The sequence below is a fragment of the Ambystoma mexicanum genome, chromosome 3q (genome assembly GCF_040938575.1).
Source record: "Ambystoma mexicanum isolate Mex_15411 chromosome 3q, UKY_AmexF1_1, whole genome shotgun sequence".
Lineage (NCBI taxonomy): Eukaryota > Metazoa > Chordata > Amphibia > Caudata > Ambystomatidae > Ambystoma > Ambystoma mexicanum.
This window is the reverse complement of record NC_090926.1, coordinates 251,592,729-251,614,641: the sequence shown is the minus strand read 5'-3', so window position 1 is coordinate 251,614,641 and position 21,913 is coordinate 251,592,729. Positions and strand designations below refer to the sequence as shown.

The 21,913-nt window shown below is 46.9% G+C and overlaps 1 protein-coding gene across 1 annotated transcript in view; it reads right to left on the bottom strand.

The window, feature by feature from the left end:
• Positions 1-6,065: 6,065 nt before the first annotated feature.
• The window catches only part of GPD1 (glycerol-3-phosphate dehydrogenase 1), a 229,405-nt gene continuing 213,557 nt past the window's right edge, over positions 6,066-21,913 (bottom strand). The window contains exons 6-8 of the mRNA XM_069653678.1: positions 20,906-21,139; positions 16,550-16,656; positions 6,066-6,850 (exon numbers count right to left, since the gene is read on the bottom strand). Of these exons, the coding sequence (XP_069509779.1) occupies positions 6,754-6,850; positions 16,550-16,656; positions 20,906-21,139 (438 nt within the window). The 3' untranslated portion in view covers positions 6,066-6,753. The remainder of the gene's footprint in view (positions 6,851-16,549; positions 16,657-20,905; positions 21,140-21,913) is intronic.

Sequence of the window (21,913 nt, the reverse complement as noted above, 5' to 3'; positions counted from 1 at the left end):
TCTCTCCCCCTCTAGGAGGGCTAGCATCTCTTGTTCCCTGGGGAAGGGATGAAAATCTACCAACATTCTTTTACTAAGCGAGCCTTGGTCAATGTACATTTGAACAGTCCTGTTGGTTTTGAGGGCAATCGCTATGGGTGATATCCATTTTGCTGCCTCTATGCTTTCATGTTACTCGCACACAAGGCATCTACATTTTTCTTTGGCTGCACTCTCAACATGAGTGGGAGGGGCCAAACACAGTGTCTGACTGGTGTGGCCCTCTTTCCAAGATTATTCTATGTTTAAATACCATAAAGAACCCGAGAGTGGGACTGAACACTTCGGGAATGCATCACAGATGTCACTATCCACCTCCATTACTGGTTCAGGTATGTTACGCTGGAGCCTGACACTCAGTTCCTTTTGCTGGTGCCAGCTCAGGAGGTAGGCACCTTTCCTGGCAACATGCAATTTGCCATGCACCCTTCTTCCTTTAAATTTGATGGCACTATCCAATGCCTTCGGGTTTATGTCTGGGTCTTGATAAGTCCCAGAGCACCTAGCCTAGTCTGAGGTAGGGATATGCTCCAGTTACAGTATATCAGGACCCATAGTCGGCCATCATTTGCACCTTTCCACAATCAATGCTCACATCACACCACAGGGAATCCACATCTTCCATGGTAGCTATAAGAGAGTTGCTCATCTCTTCCCTTACTAGTTGCAATCTTCATCTAGGTACCTGATGGAGCCTGTGCCGGTCCAGCACATTCTTGCCATGTTGTTCCTTCTACTGCATTTGTAGCAAATGACACCTCTTGAGGGACAGCAGGGATTGTTGGCCATGTGATCGGCACACCCATACACAAAGCACACATGCCTCTTCTCTCATTTGGCAACCTATGTCCTGTATGCACCTTGGTGTAATTCTTCTGGTATTCTGTACCTAGGGTAGCACTGGGGTTTTTGGATGCAACAGACTCATTTGCCCTTACTCACTGACCGTCAATTCTTGAGTGTATTCGGCAGATTGTTCTGCCATGTGGAGCATGCTGATTGTTTATTCCACAGTGAGGTCTTTGATGAGGAGTAGCCTTTTCGGGAGCCATCTGTCATTACAAAAGCGCACCATCTGGTCCTTCATCAAGCTCTCATTGAAGGGACCGAATTCACAGTCTTTGGCTAGACCTTGCAGGGCAGCCACGTAGGATGCTACCTTCTTGTTTGTGCCTAACTGTGCGAGAACAACAGATGTCTTTCCAATACATTGTTCCTCTTGGGCCCAAATTGTTCCTCCAGGGGCATCTCAGCGCTTGATAAATGCCTTGGGTGCCACTGTATGGATGGGAGGCTCTTGAAGATTCTGTGTCCTTCCACAATTCAGTAAGCTAGCTTGTTTGCTTTCTGCATCATGCTGTATTCCTCCTTTTGCTATAATGTATGTACAGGGAATGACCGGTTCAATTGTGGCAGGATGGAATGTTGAGGATGGCTGAGTGTTGGATTCCATGGTGGAGCCGTGGCAACAAAACAAGTAAAAATAATATACTAAAGTAATAAACTAATATAATGTTATGCTATGTTATGTTAAAGGTTCTTATAACGGGCACTGTTACCACCTGTGTGGTCTCTTGGCACTCTAATAATAATGTTTTAAACAAATAAAAGTAACACGTTAATATAAATCCCCTTTTGTGGTTTATTTGGCAACACAACACTCTAAAATAACATACCGAAATCAATTAACTAATACAATAAAATAACACAAGTTAAAATCACTAGCTAAAATAACTACTCACACCTGTCTTGTGGTGCTGTGTGACAGGCTGGAACTGTGATCCGGCTGTGGTCTGTGTAATAGAGGCATAGCTAGGGGGCAGCTGAAGGAGCTATAGCCCCGGGTCTTTTGGTTGTAGCCCCAGATAGAAGCTCAAGGGCTTCCATCAAAAGCCTAACTAGCCCTGAGTCCTGACAGTCCCAATATTAGCGTAGCCCCTTATCTTTTCCAGGCCTAGCAACACCCCTTCTGTGTAATGTTCTTGGTTCTGCCTGGCTGTGGGGTGCACTGGTGCTGCTGAGAAACTGGCAAGGTTTTTGACACTGCACAATGGACTGGGACTCACTCCTCAGCGCCATTGCCTTGCAAGGCACTAGCGCTGTGGTGGCACTACCTGCACTGACCCACCATGGGCTCACCTGCCTTTGCATAGACTCTCCACTCACTGGCTCGCTCAACGGCAATAAAGTGATTGAGGCGGAATCCGAAATCAGGAGGTGGGAACAGTTTATTGAACGCAGGGGCAGGGATAAGGACAAAGGACCCACACTTAGGCGGGCTGAAGCTTTTTACTCCCACTCTCCCTTGCCGACAGTTCATTTGTACTCGTCCCCTGGCCATCCATCGTGCTTGGAACCCAATCATGCCCAACGTCACAAAGTGTGGTCACCACAAAAGCCCCATTTGCAGTGCTTTTCAAATGCAAACATACATTTAGTCAGAATATGAATTTGAGGTTTACTTAAACAGCCACCTTTTTGGTGACAACCTCCACTCTGATGACCGGACCAGAACAACCACTCCCACCCCTGCAGACTCTGCGGCACGCATGGGTTCCCACTATTCAGCAAATCCCTCACTCAACAAAAGGCAAAGTCTCTGGGTGATGGGAACATCAGAGGATACTCTAAGACGAACAGTGATCTTTTCAAAACTGAAGTTCTAAAAGTTAATAACACACTTGGCAAAAATGAGAACAATCTCCCGTGTGCATTTTTGTTCCCACATTTCTATCTTTTTTCTTTGTTATCATCACCACCTAGAATGTTATCAGGAAAGACAGAAACATCAGAATCTGCCTTTGACCAAGTTCTGCTCCAACTAATAAGTCTTGGCTTGATGATCATAGCAAACGTGACTAGCTGACTGAATTTTAGTTGAACTTCCTCCAAAGACAAATTAGAAGTTGACCTTCGGTTCAGCCCTAGTCTTCCTCTCATGGCTAGTATTGGTGCTCACTGGTTGAAATAAGACAGAAGGGACGGGAATAAGTGAGTGTGGTCTTTCCTTGTCTCGTCCTCTTTTATGATAAAGGTTTCAAGTGCTGGCCTGTGATACACAGGCTTGGAGGACTGGAGCCAGAGGGAAAATGGTGCAAGCATCATTCCAAACATGCTGGTGCGTGGTGACCAAACGCACACCAACTTTTCAAGAATCTCCTTGCTAGTATCTGATAACTGTACTAGTATTCACCCATATTCACCACAATCGCTACGCCTTGTCAGAACCAGGTACCCACATACCATCCAGAAATTAACATATGCACATGTAAGACCGAGCAGAATCGGTGTCTGAAGCTCTACACCTAAATACACTCCAACCAACGGACCTGCAAAGACCCTGGCGAGGGCCTAATTGTGGCTGTAGCAAACAGCAAACAACCCACCCACTCAGAAGCCATACCAGGGCCATGTGACTGTACAACCCAGAGCCACATTCACCAATCTCCTGCTCTTCAAAAAATATTATGACTGTACCTTCTCCACACACGACCATGATTTAACGCAGCACTGCCAGAACCATGTCACTAAGCCAAGGCATGCATTCAACCGTTAAGGAAGTAACTACAAAATAAAGGGAGGTATCATAAGGTAGGAACAAAGCCAGGAGAAGGGAAGGGGTGATAGATGAGCGAGGGAGATGAAAGACATAACATGTAGCGGAATTATAGACAGAGCGAAGAGGATTAAGTTGAGAAGAATGAAGGCCAAATAGGAGAGTCGAGCAATAGCTGAGGCGAGGGAAAATGAGAGAGACTATAAGAGGTTTCATAGGTGAGAAAGGAGTGAGCGCAACCAAAGATTGGAAAGATTGAAGTGACAGGTGCGGGGTGTAGAGGTGATATGAGAAGAGAAGGAAAGAGAAGAGTCAAAGATGACGCCCAGATTATGAGCAAAGGAAAAGAAAGGGAGGGTAGGAGAAGAACGGTGGAATGGAGTGGGGGCAGGGTGAAGGGGGGTCAAAATACAGAATCCCTCTAAATACAGAATCCCTCTATTGGAAGGATTGAGGGGAAGAAAGCGCAAGGACATCAATGACTGGATAGCCACAAGACTGGACGGAACAGAAGAGTTGAGAGAATCAGAAAGAAAATAAAATTAAAATAAAACGTGGGTGTAATCTACATAGAAATGACAGGAAACATTGAATGAATTTATCAGGGCAAAGAGAGAGATACTGTAGAGAGAAAATATAAGAGATACAAGGACAGAGCCTTGGGGAACGCCATAGTGTAGTGGGCGAGGAGAAGATAAGTGCCCCCCCCCACGAGAAAGAATAGGACTGATCCCAAAGATAAGACTGGAACCAACGTAGGACAGAGCCGGAAAGACAGGCGGAAGGTAAAGAGGACAGCAAAAGTAGGGTGATCTACAGCATTAAAAGCAGCTGATGAATTGAGAAGGGTAAGTATGGGGGTTATCTTATCATGGTGGGAAGAGAGGAGAGAGTCAGACATGCAAGAGAACTGTCTCTGTGGAGTGTGAGGACCGTAATCTAGATTGCAAGGGGGAAAGGAGAGAGTGGATGATAATACATGAGGAAGCCTGGGTGTTTACCATCCTTTCAAAAAAGCTGAGATAGGAATGGAAGTAAGGAAATGGGACGAAAATTAGAGGGGAAAGATGAGTCAAGGAAGGTTTTTTTTCAGGATGTGAATAATAGTGTTTTTGAAGGAGCAGAGAAGGGGAAGAGGTAAGAGAAAGATTAATAAGAGAGATGAGATAAGGGAGAGGTTGGGGATAGACAGAGTGTATTAAGGAGGAGGGGATATGGTCAAGAGGTGAGGCACTAGGATGGGTACAGGTGAGGAATTGTGTGGTGCCAAAGTCATAAAGAGGAAAGAAAGAGGAGATTAGAGAGAGGGCGGGGTGGGGTACAGGGGAAGACAGGTTAATAGATGAGGTAGTAGAGGAGAAGGATGATCGCACAGTGGCAACTTTAGTACTAAAGTAATCCGCAAAGTAAGAGGGGAAGAGAGGGAGGGGTCAGGTGGGCGAGGGGAGAGAATGTTGTTGAGCAGCAGCTGAAAGCCATAACAAAGCTGTGCGACACTATCCCCACACTTACATGTACCCATCACCCCAGCACTACAAGAACCAAGCGACTTTGCCAATCACACCCAAATTCACTTCCTCTGCCTCATCACTGCAAGAACCAGGTGACTGTACTTGCATTCATCCAACTCTGGCACCTTTCAGATGGAGCTGTGTGACTTTAATTTGACAGTCACATGTTCAGCCCTGCTTGAACGGAGGTCTACACAACCATCTACCACTTATGGAAATTTGAGACCATGAATCCCCAAAATTCATTCACCCAAACCCCAGCTAAAGCCAGGTGGACTCTAGCCCCCAAAGCCAAATCCATTCAAATAAACAACTCCCCCTTACAGGGTAACTGCACTACTGCACCAAACTGCACTCCAATCCCCATCCTGGTAGGTGGGCGGGAGCCCAAACATCCAAATCCATTCAATCCTTGATCCTAGCAGAACTTGTTGAGTGTGATTCAATCTGTATCCTCCATTACTAGAGGAATCTGGTTACTGTAAAACACACCATAGCAAAAACTCCATGTTTGGCCACTGCACAATGCTAGTATCTTGTGTCTGTACCTCGAACCCGAGCCAGAAACTGGTATCCAATCCCCTCAAAAATCCACCCACACCACCAGACCTGACGGAGATTGCTTACTGTAACCCTTGCCTTGGAGCTTGGTGACTCCATCCTTGTCGGAAATAAATGACTGTACCCCAGTGTCACAATCCACAAAACACTGAACCTTCCCAGTCAGACTGTACCCCTTTCAGAACTGGGCGACTTAACCCAATGCCACACGACAGCACAGGGAAATGTGGCACCTCCTACCCTTTCCTTTCTCATTATGACCCAAGACCTGGAAGCTGGCAATGTTGGCACAGAGTCAGAGCCGATTGTGAAACTGCAATAAAAGTTGCTTATCAAATAAGATAGGATGAAGCAAAGTTCATGGAATTCACAAATTAGTGACCTTGCTTGCTCAAGGATGGGTCGCTTCGGACATTTATTATCACAGTTTAACAAACCTAAACATCGCATTGCCTGACAGGAAACAACATAACGAGCACCCCAGTCACATTTAACACCAGTGCTGCCCATGCCACAAGAGCAGAAGTGACCTTTGTCCCCAACCCCGAGTGTTACCTTCGTCTGCTGGCAAAAAGGAAAACACGAGAAAGGGTGATCCACATGCGGTTTTGAACACATATTTGTACACTTTGACACTGGAGCTGGGAACACGAAGGCAAAACGAGAAAGACCAATAGATAAGCGAGGCGTCAGCACGTAACAGGAAATTGGGAGAAACCAGGAAACGGAACCACTCCTCTGCAGTCGCACTGCCAGAGGTGTTTAAAACTGGACAGAGTGGAGGGGGGTGGGGGGGTCATCCGAAATGGGTATGGCTCGAGCAAATCAAACCGCCATTCTTCTCACAAGAGAGTATAGCTGTCGTCAACAGCATCCAAAACTACAAAGGAAACATTTAGCATCTAGAACATGCTGGTGAGAGACAGTAAACCATGAGAGTGGGTCTCTCTGCACGACGCTGCTCCTAACTTATCAAATGCCCATGCTCAGGGCTTCCAACAGGCTGCGCAAGTTATCCCCCAAAAATGCCCCCACTGTGGCCATTGGGGCACAGCACATGTTGACACAGGTGAGTCCACTCTTCGTTTACAAGTGTTCTGGATGTTTCTGGAGGGACTTGATGAAATCGTTGACTGGACGGCCCTCGTAGCATATCTCATAGACGGCCGTGAAGAGGGGGAACCTGCAGTTAAGGAAAGAGAGAGAGAGAGAGAGAAGTGAACCACATTCATGTGGGACCGAAGTTAACTATTGCATGCGCTCTAAAGGGTTCCACTGAACACAAGCCCAAAAATACAGCCTCGTTATCAGAACGTTCCAAAGATCATTCTAATTTTTGCTGACAGCAATGATAAGCACTGCCATCAGCAAACTGAATGACGTAATGGGCAGTGTGTGCACAAGCCAGTCTTTCCCACATGCACATGGCTGCCAACTGTTTCTGTAAGCAATAACCTTGCTTCTCCAAGAAGTATAAGCATCTGGTAGGTGCGTGGTCTCACATGCAAATGATATGACATGGCCAGCAAGTCACGTGCTCTCGTGTATGGTTTACATGTGCAGTGCGCGGAAATGCAAAACACACAAGTGCAAGCAGCCATTACACAAAGACTATGAATGTGCAAACCGTGGGCATTAGGATGCAGTCTGCGCATATTCACCAAGTGTGATGTTCCATGCAGTCTGCATATGCCCAAATAATATGCTATGGCCTGCAGTCTGCACATGTCACGTACTCCGGCATATACTCTGAGAAAGTACAATCCAATTGCTGTACCATGCAGCGAGCATGCGTACTAGCCACCTGTCAGACTGATAATGTGCCAGCCTTGTTCCCTCAAAGACGTGCATGCAGGCAATATTGTCTAACATAAGCAGTCTGCATATGCAAGCCCTGCCCTCATGGCATTGTGCTCGCAATAACCACAAATGCCAAAAATCGACTGCTCTCATGTACACAAGTGAAAGCTATGTGATAGTTTAAGAGTCAATGGAGTGTGCACAGCTAGTGATGTGCAAAGCCAAACACTGTGTGATGAAGGGCAATGAATAATAACCCTCATTTTCGTGTTGGTACATCTGGTGGCCATTTGCTGCGTACTATAGCCAAAGCAATTACTACAAAGAATAGAGAGAATGCAATGGGTGTTGCGAAGCAGAAGATCTGGTTGGCATGGCAACAGCTTGTGCATGTATTGGCTGAAACACTGATTGTTATTTTTGATAGGTTACGTCATGTCAACCAACAATGGGTTGTGTTAGTTAGGGTGTGCCAATCAGGCGTTAGGTTATGGGAAAGCTTGTCTTTCTGTGTGCGCGCAGCGCTCAGGCTCCTGCGATGCAGTGCCTGCGTGATCAAGCGCACCACGCTGGTTCCCTGATCTTACCACCTATGAGCCCCCTGCACCTCCTGTCCTTATTTCCTGCTTTCTGCCCGGCACCCTGTTCCAAAATGCCTCCAGCTGGGTCTGCTTCTACTTGCCCTCAGCACAATGAGTATGCTTAAAGGCTGCTGAATTCGATATGAGCTTTGCTGCACGTCTTCAACCGCTTGCTCTTCCAGGTGATTTACACATCTGCAGCTCACCTCTGCAGGAAGCCGCTGGGCTGAGGGGAGCGGTTATGGAACTCATCATTTAAACAGATTTTTTTAGCTCCCCTCCGGAGCTCGAATGACCCCACTGCCCCACTCCCCGGCCCCATGCTCAGGCAGGAGCCCTCTCAACAGAGTTGGTCTTTATGCTTGGAAAAAGACTGTGGCGCTGGGCCACTGCTGCCAACCGGGAGTATGTCCCAGTCTGGAGTCTTTGTTTCCGATTCAGTGAATCTACAGCACAGGCGGGTTATGCTGGCTGCGTGATCACGAGGCCCTCGGTATACAGTTGCTGCGCTCTCACCCCATCCTTAGCAGAAGATCCAAAGCTCCTGACCACCTCCCCAGGACCCGCAATGCCCTGAGCCTACTCTTAAATGGTTGTGCTGGGTATCATTGTGGGTTCTAAGTGATCCGACCGCGGCTGATTTTATACTACGGGGCTGCAGGGGTTTCCCCCGCAACACCCCACTCACTATACCACACAGTATAGTGAGCGATCAGACCTTTTTTTTTTCGGTCCGATGGTACAATACCATCATTAAGCATCTCTTGATTCTGGGGATCTTTTCATTAATGTAGGGAGCTTTGTTAAGGTTACCAGACAAGTCCAAGTCACCAGAAACCCATATTGCTCTCCTGGGATTAGCTTTTACTTCAGTTTCACTTAAGTTTATTTTATTTTATTGAAATTTCCCAAGACTCCACGCCCCAGAAAGCATCTGGCGAAGAAATGAAAGCCACGGACCGGGGTATGTTGCCATAGGTAACTCTATATGCTGCGTTTTTCATTTGATCTGGTGGAGGGTGTTGTTTTACTGCCTGGTGATATGTTTTCTTCTATTGCTGAAGGAGGCTTTGTTCCTCCTGATCATGTGGTGAGTTTCTCTGGCCCTGCTCTTGCTGCAGGACAGCGCTGCCTTTAATCTCCTATTGGTGGGGGATATATCGTGTTGTGCCTTCCCCCGACTCACTACTGTGTACTCTGCTTTACACGTTAGTTCATGTAGCAGAAGGGTGATTTAAGTTTTCAGATTCCTTGTTGAAGTTTGAGGAAAGCCGAGCAGCGCAGGCAAACTGGTGCTGCAGTCACTGTTCTTATAAATCTCCCAGTCAGATCAGGGCTATCGGCATGGCTACTGGTAACTGTGCTTCTTGGCTGTAGCCGCCACACTCTGCCTCTGCCCAAAGCAGCAGCAAGTTCAAGAACTGGCATTTGCTTAACCAGGGCCATCGCTGAAGGTGGGTGAAGCGTAATAAGGAACTGGTGCTGCAATCTTTGTCATTCAAACTTCCTATCTGACTACTGACACCTTAATGCTCCTACTCCAGGCTCAAGCGTGCTGCCTACACAAACAGCCTTTGTGCCAAGAAGCCTGTATCCCCGAAATTGGGACTGGAGCGAGAGAGGATAGGATCACTGCATGCAATGGTGCTTTCAAAAAAGGATATGCATTTTGTGAATGCAATGTATGTGTGCTCGAGTGTGTGGAATGTGCGATAGTGTATATGCATTTATGTGTGTGCCAGGGACAAGTGCATGTGTGTATGTTTGGCAGGGTCAATGAACATGCTCTTAGAGTGGCATGATGGCATGTACTGGGCAAAACAAGCATACAAGTGTTCTTACTGTGGCAATATGGGCATGTAATGGGGAAAGCAGCAAGCATGTGAATGTATTCTTCACTGGAAATGCTGGCATATATTTGGCACAACTAGCAGGAAAAATGTTATAGAGTAGCAACACTGGCATATATTTGTTTTATAAGGCAATGCTGACATATATTGTTGCGCAAGGCCTCAATTTTACATTGGACATAGCCAACCTGTCATGTGTTGCAATATGCTCCTCTGTGCTGCTTATGATATGACATCTATTGGAGATCTCTTGTACCCTCACTCTCTCTTCTTCCATCATCACCCTTTCACTTTGCTTACACCATCAGTCGCTCCCACTCTTTCCAACACCCACTTTCTCCCCTCGTTTGCACCATATGTCTCTCTTTCTCTCTCTCTCTCACACCCCCTGCCATCTCTTTTACTGGCCTCCTTGCATGCATCCCCTCTTGCACCCTTATCACATCATCTCTTGCTGCGACTCGCACCATACTTTTTCTCTTATTCTTCCACTATCATACTTTTGCGCCCATTTCTCCTTCTGCTCTCATCCTCTTGCTCACCCTTTCGGGCACTGTCTCAATAGCATCCACCCTGCCTTGCAACTGGCACTGTCTCCCTCTCCAACGGTCATCGTCATACTTTCCTTCACCTGTATCCCTTCTTGCCGCCTCCCTGGCACTTCTTTGCTTCTTGATGCCAATAAACGCAATCAGCAACAGCAAACGCCACAATTATTGGGTCTGCTAATGCTGTTTTGCGTTACCACCTCATCCTATTTGTCAGCCTCAGGACAGACCAATGTTTGCTAAGCTTTCTATAACATTTTCTTTTTTTTTTTTAAACAACTTCTTTTTAACCTGTTTCTAGCTTCCACCCAGAGGGCGGTTTATAAATCAATGGCCCATACCCATCCCATCCAGCTTTCCTTTTAAAGTTTGTCCAAAGACAGCCCCAAACGTAAGCATAGTGGACTACCCTCCTCACTGGGAACATGGACAGCCATTTCGGAGAGGTGTGGACCAGGGAAAGGCAGTCCACAGAGCTGACACATCTCCAGTTCAGATTTAGTTTCCCTGTAAAGCAGACCCTGATAGGTGCAGGGCTTACCTGCTTCAAATTTCGGTTCCATGTAATAATGTCCCCGCAGAAATGTCACCATGCAAGTAATTCGCTGAAAAATGGCAGTTGTTTGCATAGACATTATTATATGGAACATGCAGGGGACACCCCCGCAAACCCCAAACCTTGCGCTAAAGGTTTGCAAAGTATGAACGACATTTCTTTCGAAACGCCAGGTGAGGCAAGAAGCGCTGTGCTCTGCACTTTAAATGTTCATTAAAACAAAGTGCTTGCTGAGCTTTAAGGGCACATGCATCCTGAAATGCAATCCTCCCCTTCCCACAGCAGGAATAGGTCAGTGTATAAACACTGGAAGCACAAGCACAGGCATTTAAAACCTTGCTACTGTACTGAGTTCCCCTGCAACAAAATACAAAAAATGATGGAAACTACACCGAAGACAGCATTGCCCAAGCAAGTGTGACCTGCTTCCTCCACCTGATCTGTAGAACCCCCTGGAAAGATGGAGAAATCAGAAGGGGTGCTAGATTCAATCCACAATCAGGACAAAGTTGAGGAGGGTGCCCTAGCAAATGGAGGGACATTTACCTTCATGGACGTTATGGCTGAAATAATGTCCAATCTATGGCAGAATCTGGACATTCAGGAACCAGGGCCCTCTAGAAGAAGGAACCTGACAAAAAAAGTAGTTCCTCGCTTCTTGACTAAAATGTATCCCCTTTCAGGGATTTGATGCAAAGTACCCAGAAAATTGACTCTCTTCTGCCCGCCGCAGCAAAGCGGACAAGGGTTGCATCAGAAGGTGGCACCACAACAGAGCAGGTGGAGCTGTACTTATGATTACAACTGGTTGTTAGACTAGACTGTGTTCCGTTATCTGTTTCACACCCTCTTGGTATTTTCCTTTTGTGCCTCCCCTGCCCCATATGCTTATAGATCTGGCAACGGTGCTACATTTATTTTCCAGCGCCACTTTAGTTTGCCTCTTAGAATGATATGGTGCACTTGGATATGGCGTGGAGTCTATATGTACATGTATAAGCAGTGCACCTTTTGGCTTCCATATCATTTGAATTGGTTAATTGAAGAGTGTTTTAAAAAAAAATGATAAACAGCGAGACGTCCCTCAAGCGCAGCTATAACTTAACTACATTTTCCATAACGACTTCCAAGTATGTAACTTACATTACTAAAGGCCTGAAAGATTTAACAGAAACATGGCACTGAACTAAGTAGGCCTAGCTTCTGTCAGGTATGGCATATGCCAATCTAATAGCTGTAGCTTTGGCTTCTGCCTCCACAGGCGGAGGCAGATAACAGTTCTGGTAAAGATACCTCAAGGATGACATTGAACTCAGCTCGACTTCTAAAAGGACTCCTGATGTTCAAGAGGAGCGAGGAGCATTATTAATTAGTGGCTCTCCTCTTTGGGCTACCAATGTTCTGTGCCCCTGTTGAGGCTTCTACATGAATAAAGAGTACCAGTACGTCAGAACATAGGAATGGGTGACTTATTCGCTACCAGCACATCAGACATCAGTCGATGAGCAGAACAAGTTACTTACCTGCATCGAGTTTCCCCTTCCTTTGCCGCAAGGCCTTATCCGTCATTGATTGACACAAGCCACAGTCGTCGACCTTGTGGTCCGATCGCAAGCACCACAGACAAACACGGTGCAGGTACATGATCGACATCTTGGCCCCACAGTCTGAACACCACATGAAGCCTGTCTTCGGTGTTGAGGCCATATCGAAGTAAAACACAATTTAATTGCTGAGGCGAGTAGCTCTGAAGCTTGCAGCAATGCGTAAAAAATTGAATTGTAACGGTCAGCGAACATGCTACTATATACTAGCGTCATTGTTACGAGGGACGCTACGGAGACCGTTGAGGACCAAGATTCGATGCTGCACGATGCTCGACCCTATGAAAATGTTTTCCGTAGCAAGTTGCAAGCAGACTTGAATATACACGGGTAAGTAACTTGTTCTTCTCATCAACTGCTGTCTGATGTGCTGGTAGCAAATAAATCACCCATTCCTATGTTCTGACGTACTGGTACTCTTTATTCATGTAGAAGCCTCAACAGGGGCACAGAACATTGGTAGCCCAAAGAGAAGAGCCACTAATTGATAATGCTCTTCGCTCCTCCTGAACATCAGAGGAGTACTTTTAGAAGTCGAGCTGAGTTCAATGTCATCCTTGAGGTATCTTTACCAGAACTGTTATCTGCCTCCGCCTGTGGAGGCAGAAGCCAAAGAAGCTAGGCCTACTTAGTTCAGTGCCATGTTTCTGTTAAATCTCTCAGGCCTTTAGTAATGTAAGTTGCATACATGGAAGTCGTTATGAAAAATGTAGTTAAGTTATAGCTGCGCTTGAGGGACGTCTCGCTGTTTATCATTTTTTTTTAAACACTTTTCATTCAACCAAATGATACGTGGGAGGACACAATCCATTCGAAAATAGCAGACTTTCAAAGTCTCCAGGACGGAGGCTGAACTACAAGAAGTCGAGATACAATCTCTCTCAGATCATGGATTTCATTGGAGTCATGCAGCCTAAAGACATTTGAAATCCTTTTTTGATATATGCCCTTCTTCTTTCCAGTCTTCCCCCTTTGCATCCCATGGCTGTTAGTGACGCTATGTAAAAAGAATCGTTTGAAGCATTCCCTTTAAGTGGTGCCTATTTCAGCCAGACGACTCAAGAGCTGGGGCTTTTAACTTCTACAGAACCCTGCCTTACATTCTGTGAGTCCCTTCTTTCATTGAAAACCTTCCCACCATCTTCCAGACCAGACATCACGTCTAGCTTTCATTTGGCTCAAGAGCTGGTTTTCCCATCCCTCCCGAAGTGGTTTCAAAGCACACTCAGGATGTGGGGTCTACAATAAAGGTGTCAAGTGAACAGTCCCCCGATTTCCAGCTTTGTGACTCAGTGTTGCTGTCCTTCAGACCTAGCCGCAAGGTAGGAAGCGCACTACTGCGACGATCAGTAGATGGCTTAGGCAGAGCATTTCTAGGGTTTAGGGGTTACATAATGCTTCTCTGACTTAAGTCACCAAGGAGAGATCCACTAAAGGGATGATGCATCATGGGCAAAACTGAACGGCGCCCCCTTAATGATGATTTGTGGGGTAGCAACACTGGCCTCTCCTACATTTGTATGTCACTTACAAGTTACATATGAAGGACCTCTCAGAAATGTTTCCTTTGGTCTGAAATATTACGGTCTTGCAGCGTTTGGAGGTTTCCGGTTGGTTCTAATATTGTGGTATGTGGTGCATCAAAAAGCTCTCTCAATGAAGTGGAGCTTGCTACGTCCACATTAGTATATACTAGCACGAGGAAGATGGGAGGAAAAGGCAATATTCCGATTACTTACAGGCAATCAGAGGTGCTGCAGCCATTGGGCAGACCAGGCTTCAATTTTGGGTTCAGTTGACCTGACCTGGCTGACATGCAGAGCTGTACCCCGACAGAACAGGGCACACACAATAAACATTGCCCGTGGCTGAACAGTTAACAAAGACACGGCAATTACTAATGTAAAGTGTTTCATTGTGAAGACCTGTATTCCTATGCATACCTTTTTAGGCAATTGAAATCATGATAGTGGGTTCGTACTTGCATTTCAGGTGGTCGATTGCAAGGGTATGATATGATATGATATGTTATTTATAACGCACTTAATACCCAGAGGTTTCTAAGCGCAGACCCGGGGATCGAACCTGTAATGCTCTGTGTTGTGTTGCTTCCAAGGCGAGCACGTTGCCCCTGAGCTATCCTCCCGAGACGGGAAGGGGGGCAGGGGACAGCTCATTCTCACATCAGTCCTTAAGCGTGTTGTTTCAGACGTGGAGAGATAACTTTTGTAACATTGAAGTTGCACTAGAATAGTTTCATTAGAATGTTAAAAGGAGTTACATGCTCCCACACAAGTAAGTTTGCCCCTTCCCCACAGTCTCTGAATTTAGCCTCACTCCCAGCATTTGAAGGGTCATCACCCCCGCCCCACAAGTTATCCAAGGTTGCACACCTTGCAGTAATCTACTTTCTTTATTACTCTTGAGTCAACATGTACCTCGCCTCAGTCCACTTTGCTCCCTTCCTGGAACTTGTGCCTTGAGCTACGAGTTGCCACATACAGGGAGTATGGGGGGAGGGATCAGGGGGGCATTGGTTTATAGCTCAGAATCTGATTCAGGCTGGAGCTACAGTGAAAAAAAAATAGAAACAATTTTTCTAAAGATAGCTTAATAAACTAGGGTGTGCCATGTGGCTGTCACGCCTCAGTGGTTTAGACTGGGATGCGGAAGATGCCTAGTGCCGGTAAACAAGCAACGCACATATCCATACACACACTCGCGCGCACATGTGTGCTGTATCAGTCAGGCGCAATAATACCGACAATAACATAACATCTAAACAATAAGTGAATGCTTTAAGTACACTAAATTAATAATTTGCTTGCGAGCTTTTATGATCACACGTGCCACTTCTTCAGGTTAAATGAAGCAATGGAAGACCAATTGAAAACGAGTGAGACGGCAGTGCCCAAGGTAAGGAGCGGCCACACACCAGACCCGAACAACAAAGCTACTGTATTGGGCCAATTGCAGAGCTTTTCCAAAAACTGCATTTACACCACACGGTATGCTTACCTTATGTGTGCACTTAATTCACTTGTGTTGTAACTACGTAAAAGGAGTCGGTTACCGAAAGTGCATTTTGTTTTCTCAATCGTGTGAAAGACTTCTTTTCCCTCTAAAAATGACCCCCAGTTTACTTGCCTTACAATTAGATTTCAAAACCAGATCATCGTATTTCGCAGATTTTCAAAGCCAGTGGCCGAAGGGGACTTAATGCAGAGTCTGCTCAACGCAATACCGCCCCGCGGGTGTGCGCACAGAGCCTGCGAGGCGCGTGCGACGTGGCGTGTGTTCTGAAACAGCACATTGAAGGGATAGCCAGAATGCATGACGCAGAATACAGCAGGGCCTTCCCCTACATTGGTAGGAACTGGGGAGGGTAACCTAAACACAAAAGGAAGTGTTCCTACCAGTGGTTGAATTCGAAATCTATTAGATATTTTCTTTAAATGAAATCAATTCATCAGGTATTGACATCTTGTTGCAAGAACTTGAAATTATTAGGTGTAAAATGTTATTAGTCTTGATTTAAAACAAGCATAATTCTCATCGTGGATACTTTTTACACCATTTTATAACATGATTAAAAAAGGGGGGCGGCTTGCATACCAATAGCATTACAAACATGATAGTGTATGATAGTGCAAACATAGTATTACAAACATGATAGATATGATAATGCGAGTCAGATATATACAACGTTTCAAAACACAGCACAGAGTGACACAAAATATCTAAAAAAAAAATCACAAAGTTAATTTTGCGAATAGTCCATAGACCCTTTTTGAACAAGATGCCAAGACACGATGAACTGATTTCATTTACAGAAAATATAAAATAGATTTCGAATTCAACCACTGGTAGGAACACTTCCCTTTGTGTTTAAGAATGCATGACGTAAGCACACGCGGGCGCAGCGCCCCGGAAGAATACTCACTTGTCCACCATGTCCTTGGCTTTCAGGATACGGTGTAGCTCGGCCGAGGTCTGCGGCCCTTGCAGTTTCTGCCCATTCAGCATCTCCCGCTCCAGCTCCTCGATTGACTTCACACAACACAAGAAATGGTTACTCAGGGAAAAGTGTAGCACAGGTGTAGGGTCAGTAGCAAAGAGCCATAAAAACGCAAACAGCTCGAAAAACACCACAAAGTGATGCATGCTTTAGCGCTTCCCACAAAGGCAGAGGTCGCAGAGTGCGCAGAAATGGCGCAATGGGACAAGGATGCGCCGAGGGCCCACAGCTGGACGCAAGGGGGCAGTGAGCCGCAGAGTGCCGGGACAGGGCGCAGGAGGGGGTGGGGGAGGGCTGCAGTATGCATAAAAACGGTGCAAGGGTGGCACTGAGTTTGCAGATATGGTGGGGGGGGGGTTCAGGGAGGTGGTGCAGAGTGCCCGAGGGTGGTAAACGCGGGCAGGGAGGTGCTGTATGACCACAGATGGTGCAACAGGGGTGTGCAGTGACAATGCAAGGGGGCAGGGAAGTGAAGGGGGGGCGAGGGACGGGGGGTGTCAAGAGTGCCCACAGATGGAGAAGGAGGGCAGGGAATAAAATAGTGCTAAGGCATGGTGTAGGGGGGCCACAAGGGGCAGGGAGGAGGATAGTGCACAAGGATAGGTGCGTTGGGGTGCTCAGAGACAACCAAATGGGGGCAGCATGTCCAGAGAAAGGTCAACAAGCTACAGAGCCTATGCAAGGGGGCACAGTGCTCAGAGACAGCGCAAGGGTCAGCAGCAGGGAGGTGCAGAGTGCCCAGGCACGGGGTAACGAAGGCATTGTGTAATAGAATGACCATCTGGTGAGGTGGGATAGCCCAAGTTTTTATTTTATTTATATGCACATAACATGATGCAGGTAGTTGTTCTGTTGCAGAAAGGGGAGGTCTACTAATCAGCACCCCCTTCAGAAATACTCCATGCCAAAATACTAGCGCACACACGTGCCTTTGCTGAGACAGCCTACAGGTGCACTGTGCCCCAGATCACTAGAGCACAGGGCAGGTCCAAAGGTCTCATGTGCATCCCTGACAGCTGCTGGGACACACAGTTCTTGCAGGCAAAGGTGGCTTTTGATCTTTGGTACCTCTGATCTAAACTGCAATAATTGTATGACTTACTCTGGTGGCATGTACATCTTTAAAAATAATCTATGAAATGATATGATAAGTCATTTATAACACGCTTGTACATAAGTGTTTCATGCATAGTTGTGGTATGGTGACTGATAAGAGCACACAATTATATAGCCGCCGCAATTTGAAATCACACAGTGTCAGCTATTGGAGCAGGGCCAGTTATGACAGGACTGATGTTTATATTTCTGGCCTGATGTATTTGATTTTGAGTACATCCGCATGGAATGGCCGGGATGCCGCACCTTTGATTCTCCTGCAGGAAGAGTAACACCTTCCCACAGGGCATAGGAACCTCTCTCAGGAGGTCTCAAAGGAACCGGTGCTTCAGAGGCAGTACTGACATAACAAAGACTCCCACACCAAGGTCCTATCTACTGGAATCCCTTTGAAGCCATGAGGTATGGGAAGAGGGCCGAGTTAGAGTACCCAGATTAGAGAGGTAGGCCAGGAGAAGTGCCCTGCCATCTTCGTTTCTGTTGGGGCTCCTCTGGTTCTCCTGTCTCCTCCATTTCCTGCAGGCATGGTACTTTGGGTGTGAAGATCTAAGGAAAAGAGCACTTGTTACAACAGCCTGGATTGGACCACTTAACAGCAGGCTTGAAACAGTTCCCTGTGACATTTTATCTTTAAAAGGAGAGGGCCACCTATCATTCTTTGATTCATTTCTGGACTTCCACAAGGACAAGAAATATTCATCTGGACCTATACTTGGCATTAAGTCTATCCCAAAGTCCTTTGCCAGGGAGGTGAAGACATAAGGCGTTCAATGCAGAGTCAATCTCTGTCCCCTAACGATCCACAGGGAAAAATGGGGGTGACTGCCTTTAGAGGAAGGCCTCTATACTGGCTCCACTGAAACCAGGCTCTTGTACACTGGATGTGAAGGATCCCCTGTAGGTGCAAGCCATGTTCCCTGGAGTCAGAGTGTAGAAGGACTCACCTTGTCCATGAACCCCTGGGTGGGGACTCTCATCAAGCACAGAACCAAGGAAGTAACCCCTGGCTCTTCCTGCATCAGCGAACCACATTGACGCTGGTTTGGGAAACTTCAACGAAGTGAAAACTGCTGCATGGGAGCCACCAGAGTCCACTTTGACCCCAATGCCCTACCATATCTGCATCTCTGAGTTTCGCTCGAGGCCGAAGCTCTGCCATCTCAGCATCTGAGACTCTTTGAAGCTTCTAGCATTCCCAACTTGACACCACCACCTAGTCGCCAGCTTCTTCGAGTTGCAAGCAAATGCTGCTGCAGTACCCTAATGCTGTGGTTAGCCAGCTGAGCCTGCTTGCTGTCAAAGGTCAGTCTCCGCTTCTCCACACCCCAGGCTGTCGAGTTTTGCAGCGCCGCTGACCCAACACCACCTGCCATTCCCAGAATCTTTGCTCTATAAGCTGTCTCTGCCGTCAAACAGCACTGCAATCTTCAACTCTACATCGGCCCGGTGCCAAAAGCACCCAGACTCTCAGTTCGATGCAAAAGGTCTGGCTAAACGTTGTTGAACCCCAAAAACAAGAATTTGTCAAGAGGCTGCTCTTTCCCCCTGGTCAACCTGTGGGACCATAGTGACTTTTAAGCTCCCCTTCTCTACCTTGTTCATTAAAACATATTTCAAACAGTGACATTGTGCCTATCTTGGGCCTGAACACCCCTGTTTATCTACCCAGAGTGCCCTTTCACAAACATGTGCATTGTCTGTGTTCTGTTACAGAGGTAGATTTTTTTATGGTTTCTGATTAGTTGTCTGACTTTTACTGTTTGATTAACAGTCTATATTTGTATAGAACTTTGGTTTGACACGCTTTTATTTTGGACTCTTGTGCTTCACTTTTTGCGGTTGATACTGTTATCAGCTCACACCCCCTCCTGAAGAGTAGGCCTGCTCTCGGCCTGTACTACTACAAAAGGCAAAGGAAGTATACCGGTCAGGCTGTGTCTGATTCATCTTTATGGCTTGTATCACTGCTGGCTTGATAGTAGTGTGGGGTATGAATAGGCAGTTTAGCCACTACATATGCCTGTACTCTTTCAGAGCAGTAGTTATTTTGTCACCCACAGAGTGCTCAGGTGGGTTCAAGATTGCAGGGAGGTGCAGAGTGCAAGAGTCCAGGGAGATCCAGAGTGGCCTGAGACAGTGCAAGCGAGAACCGAGGGTTAGGGTGCCCAAAGATGATGCCAGGGAGGTGCATAGTACCCTGGGATGGGTTTGTGGGGGTAGGGAGGTGCACAGTGCCAATAGAGGGTGCAGGGTTCCAGCATAAACAGGTGCAAGGGAGCAGCGAGGGAGAGTGTGCTCAGAAAGAGTGAAAGAGTGGGAAAGGAGGCTCACAGCGCCAATGCAAGCCCAAGAGCCCAGGCACGTGCATGCAAAGGGACTAGATGGAACCAGACATGTAGACAAACAGATGCAGAAAGGCAGGAATCCAAAGCACAAACAGATAGAAGAGACATGCGGGCGCAGACAGACACTGTGAGCCCATACAAATGCAGGGATGCGCAAAGTGCCCATGCTAGTACATAGGGACCAAGATTAGCAGATGGCTCAAATAGGGGCATACAGCCCATAACGAGACAAAGACATGAACAGCCGCAGACACACACAGAGTGCCCAGGCAAGTCCAATTGGCAGGAAGATGCAGAGAGCCATGGAAGACTCAGACAGTGAGGCACAGAAAGACAGGCATAGCTATGCACGTAAACAACAACGTACAAACAGGCATAGGCACAGAGACAGGCACACCTTTAGGCACAGACATACACACATTGCCCAGACAAGCTCTTGGGGTAGGAATGTGCAGAGGAACCTAGCAGAAAGAGGCATGTAGACAGAGAGAGACATACAGGTACAGGCAGAGACAAGCAGATCAGCGAGCACAGACTACCCAGGAAGTAAGACAGAGCCACAGAAGTAAGAGTCACAGAGTAAACCCACAGGAAGACAGTTATGTACACACTCAGTCTAGTACATATCTACAAAGATAGTCTGAAAAATGGACAAAAGTAAGATGCATATAACAGCATAAATATGGCCACAAAAACAGTCATAAACCTGTAATCAATCTCTCTCTCTCTCTCTCTCTCTCTCTCACACACACACACACACACACACGCACGCACGCACGCACGCACACACGCACACACGCACACACGCGACAAGACTCACCTTCCCTGATTTGGCAAATGCCTCAGCTACTTTACGGTTTCTTCCCCCGTAACAGGTGGTAATGAGATCAGCCACTCCACAGCTCTCCAGAAACGTGGCTGAGGTCACAGGCCCCTTGCAGAAGAGCTTGGCAAAGGCAATCATCTCCATCAGGCCCAGTCGGATGACTGCTGCCTTGGTGTTGTCGCCAAACCCCAGCCCGTCACAGAAACCAGCACCCACAGCAACAATGTTCTACAGCAGGGAAATTAAGAGTGAAACCACAGGCATATGCCTCGGACCTGCAACGGGCATTCGTGTCTACAGAACGATATATGAAGAAACCAACACAACAATGCAACTTCTCAAATGAGTTCTGAATAACAGGCTGTGCCGTCCTATTAAATGACACAATAATTACTTTTTTCTTTCCTACCTGCTTGGTTAGGGTGCATAGGTGGTATAAGCCACTGGGACAAATTGAGGGTATTCGTCCTTTCTTCCCAAGGGGGAGCCACCACCTTTGTGGCTAGGGAGGTGAGCCCGCTGCGCAAGACCCCCCCCTAGGGTTACGGACAAGTGGGATCTCAATGAAGTGACTCCCCCTTAGGGGACAAGGACTCCCTTTCCGATGAGGAATTCCCTAAGCCCAGTACCATATCAGACTATTTGGGTCTGCCTGCTGTAAAGACTAACCTGTCATCGGTATGTGGGACTACCAACAATCTGGAATGAAAACAGCAATACTGAGAAATAGGAGATGTCTCTTCAAATAGAGACGTATATATAACTTGGACGAGTGAATCATATGCAGAGAGAGCAGGAATGGAGGGGAAGCCCCCTGACATGCGGACGCTTGCCAGAGGCAGAGCAGAATTAAGTCGTGGGACCCGACTTCAGGAGAGCTGATAAGCCGAGGACAGACATGCCGGAAATCCGTTGAGTACAACAACGGGAGAACCGTTGCTGATACAGGAAGCTGCAACCCGTACAAGGTGGTGGCGTAACCACATTGACAGCATGGTGGAC